The 17,712-nt window shown below is 50.3% G+C and overlaps 5 protein-coding genes across 11 annotated transcripts; all 5 read left to right on the forward strand.

Moving 5' to 3' along the window:
* Positions 1-352: 352 nt before the first annotated feature.
* Positions 353-3,015, forward strand: LOC6898227 (uncharacterized). The gene has a single exon (XM_002138257.3). The coding sequence runs from the start codon at positions 468-470 to the stop codon at positions 2,730-2,732; it is 2,265 nt and encodes a 754-aa protein (XP_002138293.2). The 5' UTR covers positions 353-467; the 3' UTR covers positions 2,733-3,015.
* Positions 3,016-3,063: 48 nt separating this feature from the next.
* On the forward strand, positions 3,064-6,399 carry LOC6898228 (uncharacterized). Its single transcript, XM_015183842.2, has 4 exons — positions 3,064-3,875; positions 3,943-4,934; positions 4,999-5,275; positions 5,332-6,399. Exons 1-4 carry the CDS (start codon positions 3,281-3,283, stop codon positions 6,363-6,365), a joined length of 2,898 nt encoding a protein of 965 aa, XP_015039328.2. The 5' UTR covers positions 3,064-3,280; the 3' UTR covers positions 6,366-6,399.
* LOC26533166 (uncharacterized) lies at positions 6,365-10,302 on the forward strand. 2 transcript variants are annotated; one of them, XM_033378814.1, is made up of 3 exons: positions 6,365-7,618; positions 7,689-8,940; positions 10,059-10,302. In XM_033378814.1, the coding sequence occupies exons 1-3, from the start codon at positions 6,409-6,411 to the stop codon at positions 10,156-10,158; spliced, it is 2,562 nt and encodes an 853-aa protein (XP_033234705.1). In that variant the 5' UTR covers positions 6,365-6,408; the 3' UTR covers positions 10,159-10,302. The 2 variants fall into 2 exon arrangements, with proteins under 2 accessions (XP_033234705.1, XP_015039329.2); XM_015183843.2 differs by lacking the exon at positions 10,059-10,302 and having other exon boundaries at positions 7,689-9,184.
* A 2,458-nt stretch (positions 10,303-12,760) lies between these two features.
* On the forward strand, positions 12,761-16,918 carry LOC6898229 (serine protease grass-like). 3 transcript variants are annotated; one of them, XM_033378105.1, is made up of 5 exons: positions 12,761-13,277; positions 13,340-13,385; positions 13,440-13,615; positions 13,678-14,114; positions 16,845-16,918. In XM_033378105.1, exons 1-4 carry the CDS (start codon positions 12,968-12,970, stop codon positions 14,094-14,096), a joined length of 951 nt encoding a protein of 316 aa, XP_033233996.1. In that variant the 5' UTR covers positions 12,761-12,967; the 3' UTR covers positions 14,097-14,114; positions 16,845-16,918. The 3 variants fall into 3 exon arrangements, with proteins under 3 accessions (XP_033233996.1, XP_033233997.1, XP_002138295.2); XM_033378106.1 differs by lacking the exon at positions 16,845-16,918 and adding an exon at positions 15,331-15,405 and having other exon boundaries at positions 13,678-14,109; XM_002138259.3 differs by lacking the exon at positions 16,845-16,918 and having other exon boundaries at positions 12,767-13,277; positions 13,678-14,148.
* On the forward strand, positions 14,264-16,886 carry LOC6898230 (serine protease grass-like). Of its 4 annotated transcripts, XM_033378103.1 has the most exons (5): positions 14,265-14,420; positions 15,921-16,007; positions 16,070-16,115; positions 16,170-16,345; positions 16,408-16,886. In XM_033378103.1, exons 1-5 carry the CDS (start codon positions 14,294-14,296, stop codon positions 16,824-16,826), a joined length of 855 nt encoding a protein of 284 aa, XP_033233994.1. In that variant the 5' UTR covers positions 14,265-14,293; the 3' UTR covers positions 16,827-16,886. The 4 variants fall into 4 exon arrangements, with proteins under 4 accessions (XP_033233993.1, XP_033233995.1, XP_033233994.1 ...); XM_033378102.1 differs by lacking the exons at positions 15,921-16,007; positions 16,070-16,115 and adding an exon at positions 14,570-14,615 and having other exon boundaries at positions 14,264-14,507; XM_033378104.1 differs by lacking the exon at positions 15,921-16,007 and having other exon boundaries at positions 14,264-14,507.
* Positions 16,919-17,712: the final 794 nt, after the last annotated feature.

Here is a 17,712-nt window from a genome sequence, read left to right on the forward strand (position 1 = left end):
CGAAACATTTGTCGCCGCATTTCTAACGGTCACTGCGTCCCTGCGCAGACTGGAATACGCACAGCGTCCGGAGAGGAGTCAAGAGTTGTGCTGGAATCCTGGAAGTGCGTTAGTAATGAATGAAACTTCCAATTGGCCTACTGACATCCTGAATGAAAAGATGCCGGGAATTCTACTACAGCAGAGCGAGAAAGAGGGGATAGATAGGGATGCAAAAGGAATGGAGAGGGGCCATTCATGTGGAGTCGCGTGACGTCAGTTAAAAGTTTTCCGTGCGTCTTTGGGGAGGCTGCGCGTGTCCGTGCTTAGGTGGGCGTTAGTTATGGGGAGTTTTATTTTATTTCTCTGTCATTCCCATACTAATTATGCTTCAAAATTTGTTCAAGTAGCAACATTTCTTAGCAAAACTACAAAAATTAGCCAACAAAAATATTATCAAAATCCATAGTCAAATTCCAGACTTCAGAATGGTGAGGCGCAAGGCTGTTGGCGTAGGGAGGCAGCTTTCTCTGACCACTTACCAGCACCTGCCGTCACAGGGGGGTTGCTTTCGTGCCCCCTCGCAGCAGTCTCTTCTGGTCCCATCGATGGCAGAGTACTGGCAGAACATGTGCAACAAGCTGTCAGGCTCCCTGCCCCGCATGGCCATGCTGGTGCCACCGGAACCGAGCAGTCGCCGTCTGACCCGGCTGCGTCGCCAAATGATGTGGTCTCCAAGGGAGATTGTGTACGTGCCACACTCCAAAGGCATGGGCATGGTTCAGGACAACTATGTGAGGCAGCAGCAACAGCAAGCACAGATTCAGCAACTGTACTGCCAGCAGCCTTATCCGCCTACGTGGGGCAGATCCCAGTGGCAGGGACCCCCTCCTGCTTGGGGACACTACCACAGCAGTAGAACCATGGCCCAGCAGCGTCAAAAGTCAGTCAACTCTCCGAACTTCAGCGCGTGTCCTGTCAGCCAGGCAGAGGCCCCTGTGTGCGATTTCGAGTCGGAGGCATCTCGTTTCGCAGCGACCGCCTCTCGAATAGAAATGCAGCAAAAGGAGCTGCACGAGAAGCAGTTGCAGCTGCAGAAGCTGCAGGAGAGCCACTTCTCGCCCCAGCCGTCACAGGTGATTGTCCCCGTGGGTATACTAAAAAAGCCGGCGCGTCCGGAAGGGGGCCAGAGTTCAGATACAGAGCTCCATGTCAAGAACGCAAAGCGGGTGAAGGTGGAAGGAATGGATGGCAAGCTTTACGAGAGGGTGATGGCTCCTAGCAATCCCAAACCGTTGGATACGCCGCGTCGGAGGTGGACTAGTAGCCAAGAACCACAGAGGGATCCCCATCAGGAGCATTATTCCAAAGAATATAAGCGGAAGCATCATCTAGAATATCCAGCAAAGACAATGAAGGTGTCACAGCAACAGCAGAGTTCTGGTACCTTTAATTTCGGGAAATTCGTCAGCAATTTTACAGATGGCTATGATCGGAACCCAGTTTCCCAAGTGACGGCACCAATACACAAGTCCAAGAAAAGCTCCAAGATGTGCTCCAATGCAGAATCTGCAAGGCGACGACCCCCAGAGTGGCCCAAGGTGGATAGAATCTTGCGTCGAGCAGAGCCAGAGACGTCCAAGCGGGGGAGAAAGCGGTTGCCCGACCACCAAGTCGACCAGCTGGACTCCGGCAGCAGCACCAGCACCCTCACCGCAGTGATGAGCAGTGAATCGCTCAGGACTCCACATTCCTGCCTTGAGCATGCCAAGCAAAGCAGGGAGCACTCCAAGACCCCATTTCTGGGTGTGGAGAATGACAGGCGAGGCAAAATACTCCCTAAGACTCCACACCAAAGTCAGACCTCCATAAAGACCGAACAGGAGGAAAACTCGGCAAGAGAAAGGCAAGGCGCTAGCCTGGATGTCTATGCAAGAACATTCGAGCAAGCACCACTCGAAGAACAGCCTGATTCGACGAGCAAGAAAGGCCGTATCCGGACGGTGAACATCAACCAACTCCTGCAAAACCAGGAGCACCAGGACGGCAATGCCGTGTGGGAGTCACTTGTGCAGCTGGTGGATCAAATGTGTGATCCCCTGGAGGATGAGGAGGAGCAGCAGGAGAATGAGGCATCCGAGGAGAATCGTCTAAATGCTGGTTTCGGTACCGAGCGCCGTCCGAAAAAGAAAAGGAAGCAGTACTCCGTCTATCTAATGGTCAACTCTGACGTGGACGAAGAAGACGACAGCTTGCCGAAGCAGCAACCGGACTCCCCCGTTATCCTGCCTGAGAGCCACAACCACAACCAGATCTTGTATGAGAACCACAACCACAACCCAATTTTGAATGAGAGGCACATCCTGAACCATCCTGAGATCAGGCAAGATCACTACGCCAATCAATGCTACAGATTCTTTCAGGAGGAGCAACGTAGGCCTAGCCACCGGAAACGGAAGCGGAGATCGAGCAGCCGCATCAAAGAGCTGGCCTACCCATATCCCATACCACCCCCGGGCCAAACAATGCGCCGACCCCTGCACTGGCCCAAGCCGGACATGTCCAGGCCCCAGACGCGACAACAGCGTCCTCGGTCGATATCAAAGCCGCCTTCGAAGAAACGGCTCCATCGATCCATCAGCGCGGTCCATGAGGCACAGCGTCTCCACCGAGTATGGGAAAAGGTGCCGCTGGTCAACCCAAGTTGCATGATGTATCCCATGATGAACCGTACAAGGCGACGCTACTATTGAGATATGCTGCGATCAGGACCAGCAGCTGGGTATCCTTTCTTCATTGTGTATCGTTTTGTATTATAGAAAAAGTATATTTGTCCCTTTGTAATGTCCAAGACAGACCATAGACAAAGTCCAAGTCATAGATTTGTATCTCATCCTTGGGACAAAACTGTGCCTTAGGCTTTTTGTCTATGACCTGATCCTGGAGGTGATTCCAGAAATAGGTAGTGAATGAAGCCATCTTTGACCCAAAGTTTAAAGTGTACTCCATAAATAAATAAACCTAAAGCAACTATTACATGGAGCAGATAAGCTCTCCTTTTCCTGCCAGTTGGGAGAGAATACTCGTTCATTTTCGTTCACTTTACACAATACAGATCTTCTAAATTCACAGTCCCTTAAAATTGGATAATGAGCGGGTTTTTGCAGCAGACAGCAACCGGAAGACGGCAGACGCTGAGGCAATGATAATCTTGGGGCGCCACTCCATCTCCCAATAGCTGCCAGAACGAATCCGGGGATATCTCAGCATTTCGACATCCAGCAGCAGCCAAACGTAAGCAATGGCATCTAAGCACGACCTCGTTGATCACTGCTCCAGCCTGTTGGAACTGTCCTGGAACTTGGGCCATCAGCCCCGCGTTGAAGGCGGAAATAACGAATACTGCCAGGGACACTGCTACCATGGGCCCCCACAATTCCATCCGCATGTGGAGCACAATTACTACAATCCCACGTTTAACGCAAGCAACGATCTGCGACCTTGTAATGGCTGCAAGAACGCCACGGCAAGGAAATCATCTCCACCCAAGGCTAAGGACAAGGTCAGAAGCAGATGCAGACCGCCTAATGATCTGCGACCCAAGTTTCCTGTAAACGTTCACTGTCCTTTCTACGATAATTCGCCGGACGTGAGGCTTGGTCCAACCCATGCGCGAGAATCACCTACAGAGACAGACGACATGGTTTGTGATACGACTCCGACTAGAGACGGAGAGCCGAACGATCTGAGAACTTGCGCTTGCCACAACTATGCCGCGCCAGAGGAGGCAGCTCCTACTTTTAGAGAGGATAAAGACAGGATGGGAAGAAGAGAGCCCTTATGCCCTTCTACGGCAAGAGGCGGCCCAAGCAAATGCCAGGCTTGCAACGTGGAAGGTAAGTCTTCCCATTAGTTGGAGTATCCATCCCCAGATCACAGACACTTCAGAGAATCATCCCACAGAGGTCGACTCGAGTACGGGGATCAGGTGCGGATACAGCCATCGCCATGACCCCCTATACTTTGATCCCCTTAGCTACAAGTCCGGGGGGAACAGGAGAAGTAGTAAAGCTACCAAAACCATCTGTGTCCCTCCCCCGTCATACCCTGAATGCCCGGCCCAGAAGAGGCCCCAGCAGCGTCAATGCCCCGATAAGACAGTCCAATATCGGGATACCCGCAGTGATGGGGCTGCGTGCGTCTCTACCTGCCCCGGCCGTGTGCGATGTTCCAGTCGTGGTAGGGACAACCGTCCTCTGGGACGAATAGCAATACGTGTCAAATGCCCATCCGGCAGCCGCTCACGGCGCCCGTTTGCAGTACGCTCCCGTTGCCCGTTGGAGCCCCAAGTCTGCACTCCAAAGTCCCCAAAGAAATCTTCCGCACGCTGCTCAAAAAAGCGTCAGACGGACTACGTTGCTCAGAGGCCATGTAAGAAGATAATCAAAAGGAATCCCTTTGCCGTATGCCGGGACAGCTCTCAAATAGATGACATTCTGCCCCACGAGGAGTATCTGGATAAATACGAGCGAAACTGGAAACATAGGGGCAATTCATGTGCAGGGAATAGGGGCACACGCGGGAGGAATTCCAGTGCCGGGCAACATCGATACTCTGAAATGCAGGAAAACCGCGATAATCGCGGCTATCCAGGCGGGACTTGTCCAAGGAAATGTCCGAACTACGCCTCTGTCGAGACGATGGGGGAGCAGCAGGAGAAATACCATTGCTATCGCTCTCCAGAGGAAGGGGCATGTTCACGGCGCCACACGTCCAAGAAGAGACCCAAGAAAAGGGCCATTGCGGGTCCCTGCTGCCGAATCTGCGGCCAATGCGGACTAATGCCGACGAATCCGCGAGGGTGCATCGGCCTGATCTGCCGGGTGAAATCCAAGCGATCGACTGCCGGGAGTGGCGCAAAAGGAAAACTAATCATTCTGCCGCATTCCCAAACGGTAAGCGCCAAACACTGTAAGCTTCCTTCGGAACCAGCTATTATCTTCCGCTTTTTGCCACTAGAACAAGTTAACGACCATCTACAGGTCGTTGGGACCGCCACTTCCTAGGCGCCGAGTGTGCCGTTCCCGCACCAAGTCCTGCAAGAGCAGCTATTTTCCGGAAGCTCCAAACATCTGCCGCCTCCGCGTTCGCTATGTTGACCCTGAGCCCGAACGTTGCAAAGGGGGGAGAAATGGATCAGTGGGAGAAATCAGAAATCGCGTCAGACCCCGCGGAGCATCCGTTGCAGAGGCGCCTTCTGTGACGCCTCAAAGGCACGCCTCCATCCCAAGACAAAGTGAGTTCCGTCCAGATCCATAATAGAATTTCTGCCAGCTTCAGTTTTCTCCGCAGCTTCTGCATCGGCCCGACACGCGCCCTCGGTTCACAGACATTCGAATCAGGGACGAAGTGGTGCTGCTAGTCCAAGTCGCTTGCCTCCCACCCAATCGACGACCAGACGCTCCCCTCAACAGCCGCAGGCCCAGGCACACCCCCGACATTCCCAGAAGCCGCAGGCACAGGCACGATACTCACAGCAGCATCGGGAACATCTCAGTCCAAGTCACCTTGAAGGCCGAATGTTTACCGCTTCAGTAAACCAATCACTACCCAGTATCGTACGTCCAATTCCAGTTAATCCCAGATCAGCGCCGTCCCGATCGTTCGCACCGAGAATAACAAGCCCACAGCGACTCCAAGCGCCAGCGAATCAAACAGGAGAAGAGAAGCCACGTCCTAGCAGAGCACAAAATCAAGGGCAAAGCCCCACCAGAACACATTATCAAGAAACAGGTCCCACAAGGCCACCAAATGAGAATCGAGGGGCCACCAGGCCACACCATCAAGAGCCCGGTCCTACGAGGCCACAAAATCAAGGACGAAGCCCCGACAGGTCGCAACGTCCAGAGGCAGGTCCCGCTAAGCCACAAAATGAAAACAGAGGCGCAACCAGACCGCAGCATCAGGAGCCAGGTCCGTCGAAGCCGCCAAATAAGGATCGTCGTGACAGCAAACCCCACCATTCGAGTCCAAGGCAGCCGTCAACACCACCATCAGCCCATGATCTTGGTCGCGAGAGTAGGGGACCAGCTGCCTTCTATCGCGGCAGCTTTCTGAGAGTCCGCGAATCGCAGGAGCACTTGAATGAAAGCAGCCGCGGCCCAGTGTATCGAAGGGAACCGATTAGCCATTCGCGTGGCAGCACCCGACCCGGAGTGCTGTTGAATCCGGACTCCCAGTCGGTGCTGGAAACGAGGACGTGGCCGAGAATGATGCAAGGATACCATGGTTACCTCTTCGGTGGCCCCAACATCAAGAGTCCGGGCGGTTGGAGCTGGCGCAGGATGCTGGGTAGCTATCTGAAGAGGAGAAGTTCCAAAATCTAGGAGTGCCGGGAGCTACACTTCAAACGAGACTGCCGAAAAAAAAATGGAACTTTTTGGAAACGACAAAACTATGGGCCACTCCTGGGACTTTCTGAACCCGCGCAATGAAGAAGTCGACGAAAGCACCCAGACGGACTCCTCCGCGCAGGTCGTCGACAGCTCTTCAGATGATCCACGGTCATCGGCCGGGAACGAAGCCACACCGCTCAGAAAGGGCTGCCTCAAAGGGAGCCCTCCCGAGTCCGGCAACGAGCGCATCTTTGTGCTGCGGAACTGCAATCAGTGCCACGACTACACCGTGGCTCCTTGCGGCAGGTGCAAGTGTCCCCTCAAGAATGCTCCCTGCAAGGGGCATTGCAAAGGCACGGACGAGGCTACCGGAAACTGTCCTCGGCACCAGAGGTCGACGGATGAAGCAGAGCCGCGTCGTAAGGGAGGCACCTGTCCGCTGTGCCAGAATGAGGGCAGTGATGGGATATCTGGCGGATTGTGCAGGGAGTGCAACAACAGGATCCATGACGCCATGGGAAAATACTTTTTACAGCGATCGGAGAGCACACCGTACTATCAGGCACCACCCCCGCAGTCGCAGTATTCAGCCCCGGCATATGGATTTCCCCCGTATCCATATTCAGTTGCCACATTGCCACTGCCTCTTCCTACGGTGCAACAGGCTTGGAACCTTGGCAAGTCTGCTGCGCGAAAGCCATCCAAAGATACCTGTGGCTGTCCGCCTCCTCAGGCTTCACAACAACGTAAACGGCCTTCACTACAGTCTGGACAGCTGGCGTCACAGCAGACTTCACAACAAGGACCACAACAGACTCCACAACAAGGATCACAACAGGTGCCACAACAGGGGACACAACAGGCTGGACAATGGCAACCGATCCCCAACGGCCAGCCATGGTCGCCGCAGCAGCCGCAGCAGCAGCAGCAGCAGCAGCCGATACAGCAACTATTGGGAGACCCCAATGGGGGCCAGCCCCTGAACATCATTGTGCTGCAGGACTGCGACAATAATGCGCTCATCGATCAGCTAACCACGGCCATCAGCCGGAGCGGGGGGCAGGGGCATGCCAATCTTCAGCCACCGCCAAACGAACAGGACGCGGTACAGCCAGGATACAGCAACTACAGCTACAATAATCCGCTCAGCGGCTACATTGACTACGAGGTCGTGGACTTCAATCGAGGCAGCCAGATGCAGTACAGTAGGAATATGGACTACGATGATGGCTATGACAACGATGGTGAGTGACAATGCCAGAAATTTACCAAGGATCCGACCCCTACTCTCTGTCTCTCTCTCTCTGCTTTTAGGGTACATGGATAGGTATCAGCAGAGCCGCAGCTCATGCGACATAACCTCCTGTGTAGCCAAGAACCCACCCACGACCTGTGCTTGTAACTCCGTCTCCTGCACCTGTAAGTCCTGTCCAAAGGAGTGTAAGCCAGACGGCGAGAAAACGGAGAATAAATCCTGCAGCTGCGCCTGCAACTGCACTGCCTGCGAGTGCAAGGTCCAAGAGACAGAGTGTGACCCCACCTGCGGGGGCAAGTGCGCCAGCAAGTGTGAGAAAAAGTGTGATCTGTGCGAGCTCCTTGCCAAGGCCCTGGAGATCTTCATTACCCTCTCCGAACCGAAGAAGAAAAAAAAGCCGCACAGGCCATACTCCAAGAAGAAGGGAGCCTCCAATGCGGACTACATAAAGTTAAGGAAGAACAAAAACCGCAAGAGAGTAGCCTCCGGCTCCAGCACCCAGGTGGTGAATGATCTCCTGAAAGATGACTACGGAATGGGCAACAACAAGACCAGGTCCAGCATGCGCTCTACCTTTCACTCCGTCAGGCCGACCCCCTTGCATAGCGGAATGCCAAGCCCGCTACCATCCCATATTAACACCCCCGTTGAGAGCACCCACGAATTGTTACATCAGAAGTCCCTTTATCGCCATCACCACGAGAAGGACCATGAATACGATACGGACCATTTCTTCCTCCCCAACTGCGAGAAGAATCGCTGCAAGCACGACTGCCTAGGCAAGTGCAGCCAGCCGCCCCACAGCTGTCGCAAGGGCTGCAAGAGCCACTGCAGAGCTCACTGCCATAAGCAGGGCGGCGGGGATGCCGCCCACAAGAAGTCCGATCTCCAGGGCGGCTCCAGGCAATCCCGTTGCTTCCAGTGCAATGAAGGAAAGTCCTTGTACAGCGGACGTGCCTGGCAGGAGGTGGACATGAATGATGCAGACTTTTCAAGACCCAGAAACGGCGAAAACAAACCAAAGAAAAACGGAGCGGGCTGTGGCGGATGTGCTGGCGGCAGCCCGGCGATAGTGCGTCGTAGTAGTGCTGGCGGTGTCCGGTACAAGAACGGACTACTGGGCCTCAGTCCCATCGCCCATTACCGCCCGGGAATGCTCAAGTTCCCTGTCAACTACCTACTCACCGGCTCCGATACCCGACGGAGTCTGGTGCGCACGGCCGCCGGTGTGACGCTCCATCAGACACCCTACGTGGACGTCACCGAGGCGACGAAGAAGCAGCTTCCCAGCAGAAGAAAACACAGAAAGAGATCGAGGAGCAGTCGTCCGGCAGCGAAGAAGTGGCAGACAGTTCCAATGCTCGCTCCGGGAAAATATGCATTATCCGGGATCAAGAACCATGACGGATAACCCCAGCTCGATCCAATAATGCATAATTTCCTTCACACGCGCAGTGGCTTATAGTTTTATCCTCAAAATTTTTGAATATTTTCCATTGACCATTTCCCTTTCGGATCCCTCATATTGGCAATAAACCGGCGAAATTCCAACTAATTCAAGGGGTCTTCCTGCTTCCGGCTTCCGGTGTTCGGCGGCCTGCGTCCGGCTTCCATCGTCCGCCTTTCGCCTCTCGATGTTGTTTCCGCTTCCTGTGGCCCAGATTAGCCTTAACCCGCTTGGAGCGCGGCGCAAATCAAAGGGGCCACACAATTGACGCCGCAGGCGTTTTCTCATCGACTCGCACCAAAAGTCACTAATCACCGAAAATATTTTGGGGAGTTGTACCTGTCCTGCCTGTGCTGCCCGACCCGGGGACGTGAGCGGACAATGAGGGACTGGATCGCTTCCTGCGCTGCTGCTGCATTTCACACTGAATTGAAACGAGACTCTAATTTGGTTTCCCCTCCTGCTGCTGCTGCCACTGGCTCCTGGCCACATGTCCTGCAGAGGGAGAGGGACAGAGGCTGAGGGACAAGCGGAAAATGTTAATTGCTGTGCACGCACTTTTCCTCGCACACAGCAGGACATCCTTTTCCTTGTTTTTGTGTTGTGTTGGTGCCTCTGTTTGTGTACAGAGAACGCGCCTTTCCTTTGCTTCCGCTCATCAGCAGCAGCAGCAGCCGCAGCGGCAACAGATGATTCCCGTCCGGGGTCCTGGCCAGGCTCCTAATCCCATGTGTTGTGTACCAAGGCATGGAAGGTTTCTTTCTTTTGGGCAGGAAATGCAATTGTCTGGCCTCAAATATTTGCCAAAAATGCACCGAGCCATCCAACGGATGCGAGCATTTACGGTACGTCGATTGTATCTACGTATTGTTCTAATTGTGTTTGCCCAAATGTATCTGTCAGTTGTTTAGTTTGCACCCTACGTGGACGTCACCGAGGCGACGAAGAAGCAGCTTCCCAGCAGAAGAAAACACAGAAAGAGATCGAGGAGCAGTCGTCCGGCAGCGAAGAAGTGGCAGACAGTTCCAATGCTCGCTCCGGGAAAATATGCATTATCCGGGATCAAGAACCATGACGGATAACCCCAGCTCGATCCAATAATGCATAATTTCCTTCACACGCGCAGTGGCTTATAGTTTTATCCTCAAAATTTTTGAATATTTTCCATTGACCATTTCCCTTTCGGATCCCTCATATTGGCAATAAACCGGCGAAATTCCAACTAATTCAAGGGGTCTTCCTGCTTCCGGCTTCCGGTGTTCGGCGGCCTGCGTCCGGCTTCCATCGTCCGCCTTTCGCCTCTCGATGTTGTTTCCGCTTCCTGTGGCCCAGATTAGCCTTAACCCGCTTGGAGCGCGGCGCAAATCAAAGGGGCCACACAATTGACGCCGCAGGCGTCAGATGATTCCCGTCCGGGGTCCTGGCCAGGCTCCTAATCCCATGTGTTGTGTACCAAGGCATGGAAGGTTTCTTTCTTTTGGGCAGGAAATGCAATTGTCTGGCCTCAAATATTTGCCAAAAATGCACCGAGCCATCCAACGGATGCGAGCATTTACGGTACGTCGATTGTATCTACGTATTGTTCTAATTGTGTTTGCCCAAATGTATCTGTCAGTTGTTTAGTTTGCATGATAAAGGCATTTGCGGATTTTGTTTGTCGTTTGACCTATCTATTTGTCTGCTTCTAGATTGTGTATGTCAGATGCATCTGTCGGATGCGAGAGTTTATCGCAGGATCTATTGAATATAAATGTTTCAGTCGGATACGATCATCGGCATCATTTATTTCTGTGTTTATAGGGATCTATGTATCTAATGATATCTATAGATATTCCTATATCAATCAGAAATCTTCCTATTCAGATTTCAGCCATCTTTCAGCTTCCGTTTCCGTTGGCATAAGTATATCATTAAGTATATAAATACCCTCAAGTAATCCCTTATTTTCGTAACTCCCTCACTCCAGTCACTTCCGTGCCCACCTACAATCCCACAATCCCGCAATCCCAGAGCAGATCTGTATAAGTAGTTTAACTAACAAAAAGCCGTCGCCTCATTTGAGATTTCCCTTCAGAGACAATTCAGTGAGCTTTACCCCGTACCACGCTCTTGTGGCATGCTGTGGCATGGTGTGGTATTTGTTCTGGGGCATGTTTTGTGGGTTTACTTTACTTTACTTTACTACTGTGCTGCTGCGCCTGAATGCCTGGAATGGATGGTGCACAAACCATTTACGTGACACGTTTTGTAAGTTCTCATTGTTGCCGTTAATCAGATTCACGGAGTATTTCTTCACCGTCGTCGTCGTCGTCGTTCTCTTTATGTACTTTCATTGTTATCACTGGGAAATGCCTTAATCCGAATTTATGAAACGAAAGCGGAAGTCTGCTCTGCGGCTTGTTGTTTCTATTGTCTTCTCCGCTCCGGTGCTCGGCTCTGCCCCCGTCCCTTTGGTATTCCCATCTTCTGCTGTATGCTGTGTGGCATTTCTGATGCGATCTTTACGATCGCCTCTAGTTTTTTCCAGCTTTTTATTTACGGTTACTTCATTTGGGGTTTTATCATTTTTTTCTGATTGATTTGGGCGTTTTGCGGCACAGCGAATGAGACAGAGAGAGAAAGAAAGAATAATACGATTTCAACGGAGAGAAAACTCGGGAAGATCGACAGCTGTTCCGCCTACCGGCAGACAAAATTCTACGAAGAGGGAAAACGCTGAAAACTTTATGACGGAAGATGCCACACAATCTGTTTATTGATTTATAGTCTGGGGAAAGTGCCAATAAAACGCCGGGCACGAACCAGAAGCTGCCTAGGATTATTTGTAGTGCCAGTCCATATGTAGAGAGCGGGGAAATCCCCCTAATGCGATCGTAAAATTTACTTCGCTCTGCACCACCACCACCAGCATCACTCCCTCTGTCTCTTTGGTCCTCCTTTGTATATTTTTGTTGATCTTTAATGACTTTGGGGTATGAAACATGTCCAGAGGAAATTTCGAATATATGTACATATGTACCTCTGGCTCGTAAATCGTTTAGTCTACTTCGAGGGGCTGCTTCGATGCTCTATAAATAGTTGGCGACACCAACCCCCGAAGATGGTGGCATGGTATCCAAAAGTAGACGGATATATTTGGGAATTTGATATATTTCCAAGGCACACGCTGCCTCCGATCCCTAGCCCTTATCCCAAAGAGTTCTCCAGCTGCAATATCTCCGCCATGCCATCCGCCAGATGTAAGTGTAAATTAACCATCGCCTCCGATCGTTTCTCGGGCCGGGGACTACTTCCTTCACTCCGAGACTCTATTTATGCGCAAACACGAACGTAATTGAAAACCAACAAAACTAAGCAAATAGTTTTCCTTTGGGCAATTATCATACGAACGAACACACAGGAATTACCTCACAGAGTCACGTACGAGGTCCGTTCTGGGCCCTAAGTAAACATCCTCTCTCCTCTTTTTGGCAATGCAATGCGCATTGCACATCCTGTCCGAGGCGATTCTTATCGAGATTCCTGGCCAGACAATAGAAATACACTCGTGGAATGCGATTGGATGCGTGGCAGCTGCTAGGCATCGTATGTGGACAGGATGAGCCAGGGATTATGAGTACCTGCATGTGTATCTGGGTTTGTCCTCTGCCTGGAAGCATTCCTAAGCGGATTGGCCGCCATTCCACAGCATAGCCCAGCGATTAGAATTGATTAGAATGACGCCGAAATCAATTAGCTAAAAAAACGAGCACACGCGGGAAAAATTCAATCAATTTTCCCAAAAATCGACAGCTGCTGATAAACAAGAAATTATGTAGATGCGTGTCAGATGGCAATGGGACACCGCCTCAAAGTGAAGGCGAGTCCAGTGGCTTTTGAGGTGCCTAGGTTATGTGGAGCTTCTGCGAAGTCGATTTTATGGGTTCTGAGAAACGAGCCTATGTTTTCGCATCATCCATCAGCTTCCATCAGTATCATTTCGATTCTTCCGCGATGAAGTACGCAGGGACTTTGATTCTGGTCCTAGCGGCATGCCACGTTGTTGGAGCCCTGCGATTTCTCGAACGTCGTTGCACCTCAAAGTCGCGACACCGTCGCCGACTTATAGGAGGAGTTGATGCCAAACTATTTTCGACACCATGGATGGCATATCTGCATCGAAATGGGGATTTTATTTGCGGCGGATCCCTCATCACCTATCGTTTGTATTTCTTTTTGTGTATATTTGATTAAAGCTTAAATTCCTGCATTCATTGATTTCAGGCTTCGTTCTCACTGCTGCGCATTGTAGAAAGTTGGACGAGCAAATGTAAGTAAAACCCTAGATCCATAGATACTTTAAACGCATTTCTTCTTCCTACAGAGTGGTGCGACTGGGCGAATACGATGTCGATACACAGATAGATTGCAGAGATCGAGGATGCGCACTTCCCTTTGAAGACCATGAAGTCGAGTCCTTTTATTCGCATCCCTCCTACACGACGATCAAGCACTTCGATATAGCTCTCGTTAAACTCAAGACGAGGGTGGTAGAGCAAAGTAATACCACCGAAAACATATGTACATCCCATATCATACATTGATAAGCATGTTTCTTCTAGACAACATCACACCGATCTGTCTGCTGTTGGACACCACGGACACATGGCAGCGTTATGTAGATTCCATTCAACAGTTTTCTGTGGCAGGCTGGGGCTGGACCAAAACGGATTCGCTTAGCCACGTTCTCCAGACGGCGAATGTCACGAAGGTTGACGAGTTCACCTGCATTGGTGATTTTGGTTTTGAAGTCGATCAGAGTCACATCTGTGCCGGGGATCCCGCTCGCCATACGTGCAACGGAGACTCTGGCGGCCCATTGTTTGCAACAATAAGCGAAGATTTGGTGGACTACAACGTTCAGTTTGGGATTGTCAGCTACGGAGAGAACCCTTGCAAAGGCGTGGGTGTATTCACGAATGTTAAAAGCTATATTCCATGGATCGAACACACCATAAACAGGGCAAACACTGTAGCATAAGAAATATATTGATGTTACATTTTGGTAGTGAAATATATCAACTAAAGATGCATGCTTGCAGTGGCTTTTGAGGTCGCTAGGTTATGTGGAGCTTCTGCGAAGTCGATTTTATAGGTTCTGAGAATAGATTCGCAAAACGAGTCTATGCTTTCGCATCATCTATCAGCTTCCATCAGTATCATTTCGATTCTTCCGCGATGAAGTACGCAGGGACTTTGATTCTGGTTCTAGCGGCATGCCACGTTGATGGATCCCTGCGATTTCTCGAAGATCATTGCAGTTCAAACTTGCGACTCCACAGCAAACTCCATCTTATCGGAGGAGATGATGCCGAACTATTTTCGACACCATGGATGGCATATCTGCATCGAAATGGGAATTTTATTTGCGGCGGAACCCTCATTACCTATCGTTTGTATTTCCTTTTGTGAATATTTGATTGAAGCTTAAATTCATGCATTCATTGATTTCAGGCTTTGTTCTCACTGCTGCGCATTGTAGAAAGTTGGACGAGCAAATGTAAATACAATCTTTTTAAAGCACACAGATAATAGATACTTTATGCCTACAGAGTGGTGAGACTGGGAGAATACGATGCCAGAACGCAGATAGATTGCAGAGATCGAACATGCGCACTTCCCTTTGAAGACCATGAAGTCGAGTCCTTTCATTCGCATCCCTCCTACACGACGATCAAGCACTTCGATATAGCTCTCGTTAAACTCAAGACAAGGGTGGTAGAGCAAAGTATTACCATTATAGTATATCCAATATCAAAGATTGATAAGCATCTTTGTTCTAGTCAACATCACACCGATCTGTCTGCTGTTGGACACCACGGACACATGGCAGCGTTATGTAGATTCCATTCAACAGTTTTCTGTGGCCGGCTGGGGCATGACCGAAGCGGGGTCGCTTAGCCACGTTCTCAAGACGGCAAAAGTCACGAAGGTTGACGGGTTAACCTGCCTGGCTGACTTTGGTTTTGAAGTCGATCAGAGTCACATCTGTGCCGGGGATCCCGCTCGCCATACGTGCTACGGAGACTCTGGCGGCCCATTATTTGCAACAATAAGCGAAGATTTGGTGGACTACAACGTTCAGTTTGGGATTGTCAGCTACGGAGAGAACCCTTGCCAAGGCGTGGGTGTATTCACGAATGTTAAAAGCTATATTCCATGGATCGAACACACCATAAACAGGACAAACACTGTAGCATAAGAAATATATTGAGGTTACATTTTGGTAGTGAAATATATCAACTACAGATGCATGCTTGTCATCTGCTAGGCATCGTATGTGAACAGGATGAGCCAGGGATCAACAGTATCTGGGGTTTTTCCTCTGCCTGTAGTCAACCCTAAGCGGATTGGACGCCATCGCACAGCATCGCATCGCAATTAGAAATGATTAGAGTGACGCCAAAATCAATTAGGTAAAAAAGGAGCACACGCAGGAAAAACTCAATATATTTTCCCCAAAATCGACAACTGCAGATAGACAGGAAATTATGTAGAAGCATGTCAGATGGCAATGGGACACCGCCTCAAAGTGAAGGCGAGTGCAGTGGCTTTTGAGGTCGCTAGGTTATCTGGAGCTACTGCGAACTCGACTTTATAGGTTCTGAGAATAGATTCGCAAAACGAGTATATGTTTTCGCATCATCCATCAGCTTCCATCAGTATCATTTCGATTCTTCCGCGATGAAGTACGCAGGGACTTTGATTCTGGTTCTAGCGGCATGCCACGTTGTTGGAGCCCTGCGATTTCTCGAACGTCGTTGCACCTCAAAGTCGCGACACCGTCGCCGACTTATAGGAGGAGTTGATGCCAAACTATTTTCGACACCATGGATGGCATATCTGCATCGAAATGGGAATTTTATTTGCGGCGGATCCCTCATCACCTATCGTTTGTATTTCCTTTTGTGTATATTTGATTGAAGCTTAAATTCCTGCATTCATTGATTTCAGGCTTCGTTCTCACTGCTGCGCATTGTAGAAAGTTGGACGAGCAAATGTAAGTAAAACCATAGATCCATAGATACTTTAAACGCATTTCTTCTTCCTACAGAGTGGTGCGACTGGGCGAATACGATGTCGATACACAGATAGATTGCAGAGATCGAGGATGCGCACTTCCCTTTGAAGACCATGAAGTCGAGTCCTTTTATTCCCATCCCTCCTACACGACGATCAAGCACTTCGATATAGCTCTCGTTAAACTCAAGACAAGGGTGGTAGAGCAAAGTAATACCACCGAAAACATATGTACATCCCATATCATACATTGATAAGCATGTTTCTTCTAGACAACATCACACCGATCTGTCTGCTGTTGGACACCACGGACACATGGCAGCGTTATGTAGATTCCATTCAACAGTTTTCTGTGGCAGGCTGGGGCTGGACCGAAGCGGGTTCGTTTAGCCACGTTCTCAAGACGGCGAATGTCACGCAGGTCGACCAGTTCACCTGCCTGGCTGACTTTGGTTTTGAAGTCGATCAGAGTCACATCTGTGCCGGGGATCCCGCTCGCCATACGTGCTACGGAGACTCTGGCGGCCCATTGTTTGCAACAATAAGCCAAGATTTGGTGGACTACAACGTTCAGTTTGGGATTGTCAGCTACGGAGAGAACCCTTGCCAAGGCGTGGGTGTATTCACGAATGTTAAAAGCTATATTCCATGGATCGAACACACCATAAACAGGGCAAACACTGTAGCATAAGAAATATATTGATGTTACATTTTGGCAGTGAAATATATCAACTACAGATGCATGCTTGTCTGCTAGGCATCGTATGTGAACAGGATGAGCCAGGAATCAAGAGTATCTGGGGTTTTTCCTCTGCCTGTAGGTAACCCTAAGCGGATTGGACGCCATCGAACAGCATCGGATCGCAATTAGAAATGATTAGAGCGACGCCGAAATCAATTAGGTAAAAAAGGAGCACACGCAGGAAAAACTCAGTTTATTTGCCGAGAGATCGACAACTGCTGATAAACAAGCCATTAGATGCACTTGAGATCGCAACAGGACACCACTTCAAAGGTGGAACATCTGCGCTGCAATTTGAGTGCAGGACCATCCTGAGGTGCCTTTCCTCACGTACATATACGCGTGCCCGACGTGGGCGTTATCCTGGAACTCGATCGATTGGATGGCATTTCCAAAGAAGTACTGTCGTAACCCGAGTCATCATCTCACTTCACGCTTTGGCCTATGACATGCGAGGAGCCAAAGGATTCAGTATGAAAGAAGGAGGGCATACACGCACTTGACAGCCAGTCACATGTCTGGCCACAGACCATATGCTACGATATGCTACGATCTGCTCCGATCCTCAGAGGACCTCGCCTTGGCATGCGAGTCAGACCGCTTCGATCCTGCGGCTGTCACTCCGAAAACAGAGAGAGGAAGCCCTAAGGTCTGGAATCATTTACATTGAAATGCTTTCAATGCGAGGCAGGAAAAAGGATTTCCTGTAATTACTGAGAGTCCATGGATGCGCTGGATATACTCGTGTGTATGCTCGTTGGCTGCGTAATTAGTCAGCGGGGAAAATTCTCAAAAAATTAATGAATCAGTGAGTGAATGAATGAATGCATTATTA

Source organism: Drosophila pseudoobscura, chromosome 3 (assembly GCF_009870125.1).
Source record: "Drosophila pseudoobscura strain MV-25-SWS-2005 chromosome 3, UCI_Dpse_MV25, whole genome shotgun sequence".
Lineage (NCBI taxonomy): Eukaryota > Metazoa > Arthropoda > Insecta > Diptera > Drosophilidae > Drosophila > Drosophila pseudoobscura.

Bases quoted from the DNA above. Each gene is read 5' to 3' on its own strand.
- LOC6898227 (XM_002138257.3), top strand. From the start codon at position 468: ATGGTGAGGCGCAAGGCTGTTGGCGTAGGGAGGCAGCTTTCTCTGACC.
- LOC6898228 (XM_015183842.2), top strand. From the start codon at position 3,281: ATGGCATCTAAGCACGACCTCGTTGATCACTGCTCCAGCCTGTTGGAA. The intron at 4,935-4,998 runs GTAAGCGCCAAA...TTTTGCCACTAG, and splicing joins TTCTGCCGCATTCCCAAACG to AACAAGTTAACGACCATCTA. The intron at 5,276-5,331 runs GTGAGTTCCGTC...TTTTCTCCGCAG, and splicing joins CGCCTCCATCCCAAGACAAA to CTTCTGCATCGGCCCGACAC.
- LOC26533166 (XM_033378814.1), top strand. From the start codon at position 6,409: ATGGAACTTTTTGGAAACGACAAAACTATGGGCCACTCCTGGGACTTT. The intron at 7,619-7,688 runs GTGAGTGACAAT...CTCTGCTTTTAG, and splicing joins TGATGGCTATGACAACGATG to GGTACATGGATAGGTATCAG. The intron at 8,941-10,058 runs ATCGAGGAGCAG...ACACAGAAAGAG, and splicing joins AGAAGAAAACACAGAAAGAG to ATCGAGGAGCAGTCGTCCGG.
- LOC6898229 (XM_033378105.1), top strand. From the start codon at position 12,968: ATGTGGAGCTTCTGCGAAGTCGATTTTATGGGTTCTGAGAAACGAGCC. The intron at 13,278-13,339 runs GTTTGTATTTCT...CATTGATTTCAG, and splicing joins CGGATCCCTCATCACCTATC to GCTTCGTTCTCACTGCTGCG. The intron at 13,386-13,439 runs GTAAGTAAAACC...TTCTTCCTACAG, and splicing joins AGAAAGTTGGACGAGCAAAT to AGTGGTGCGACTGGGCGAAT.
- LOC6898230 (XM_033378102.1), top strand. From the start codon at position 14,294: ATGAAGTACGCAGGGACTTTGATTCTGGTTCTAGCGGCATGCCACGTT. The intron at 14,508-14,569 runs GTTTGTATTTCC...CATTGATTTCAG, and splicing joins CGGAACCCTCATTACCTATC to GCTTTGTTCTCACTGCTGCG. The intron at 14,616-16,169 runs GTAAATACAATC...TTCTTCCTACAG, and splicing joins AGAAAGTTGGACGAGCAAAT to AGTGGTGCGACTGGGCGAAT.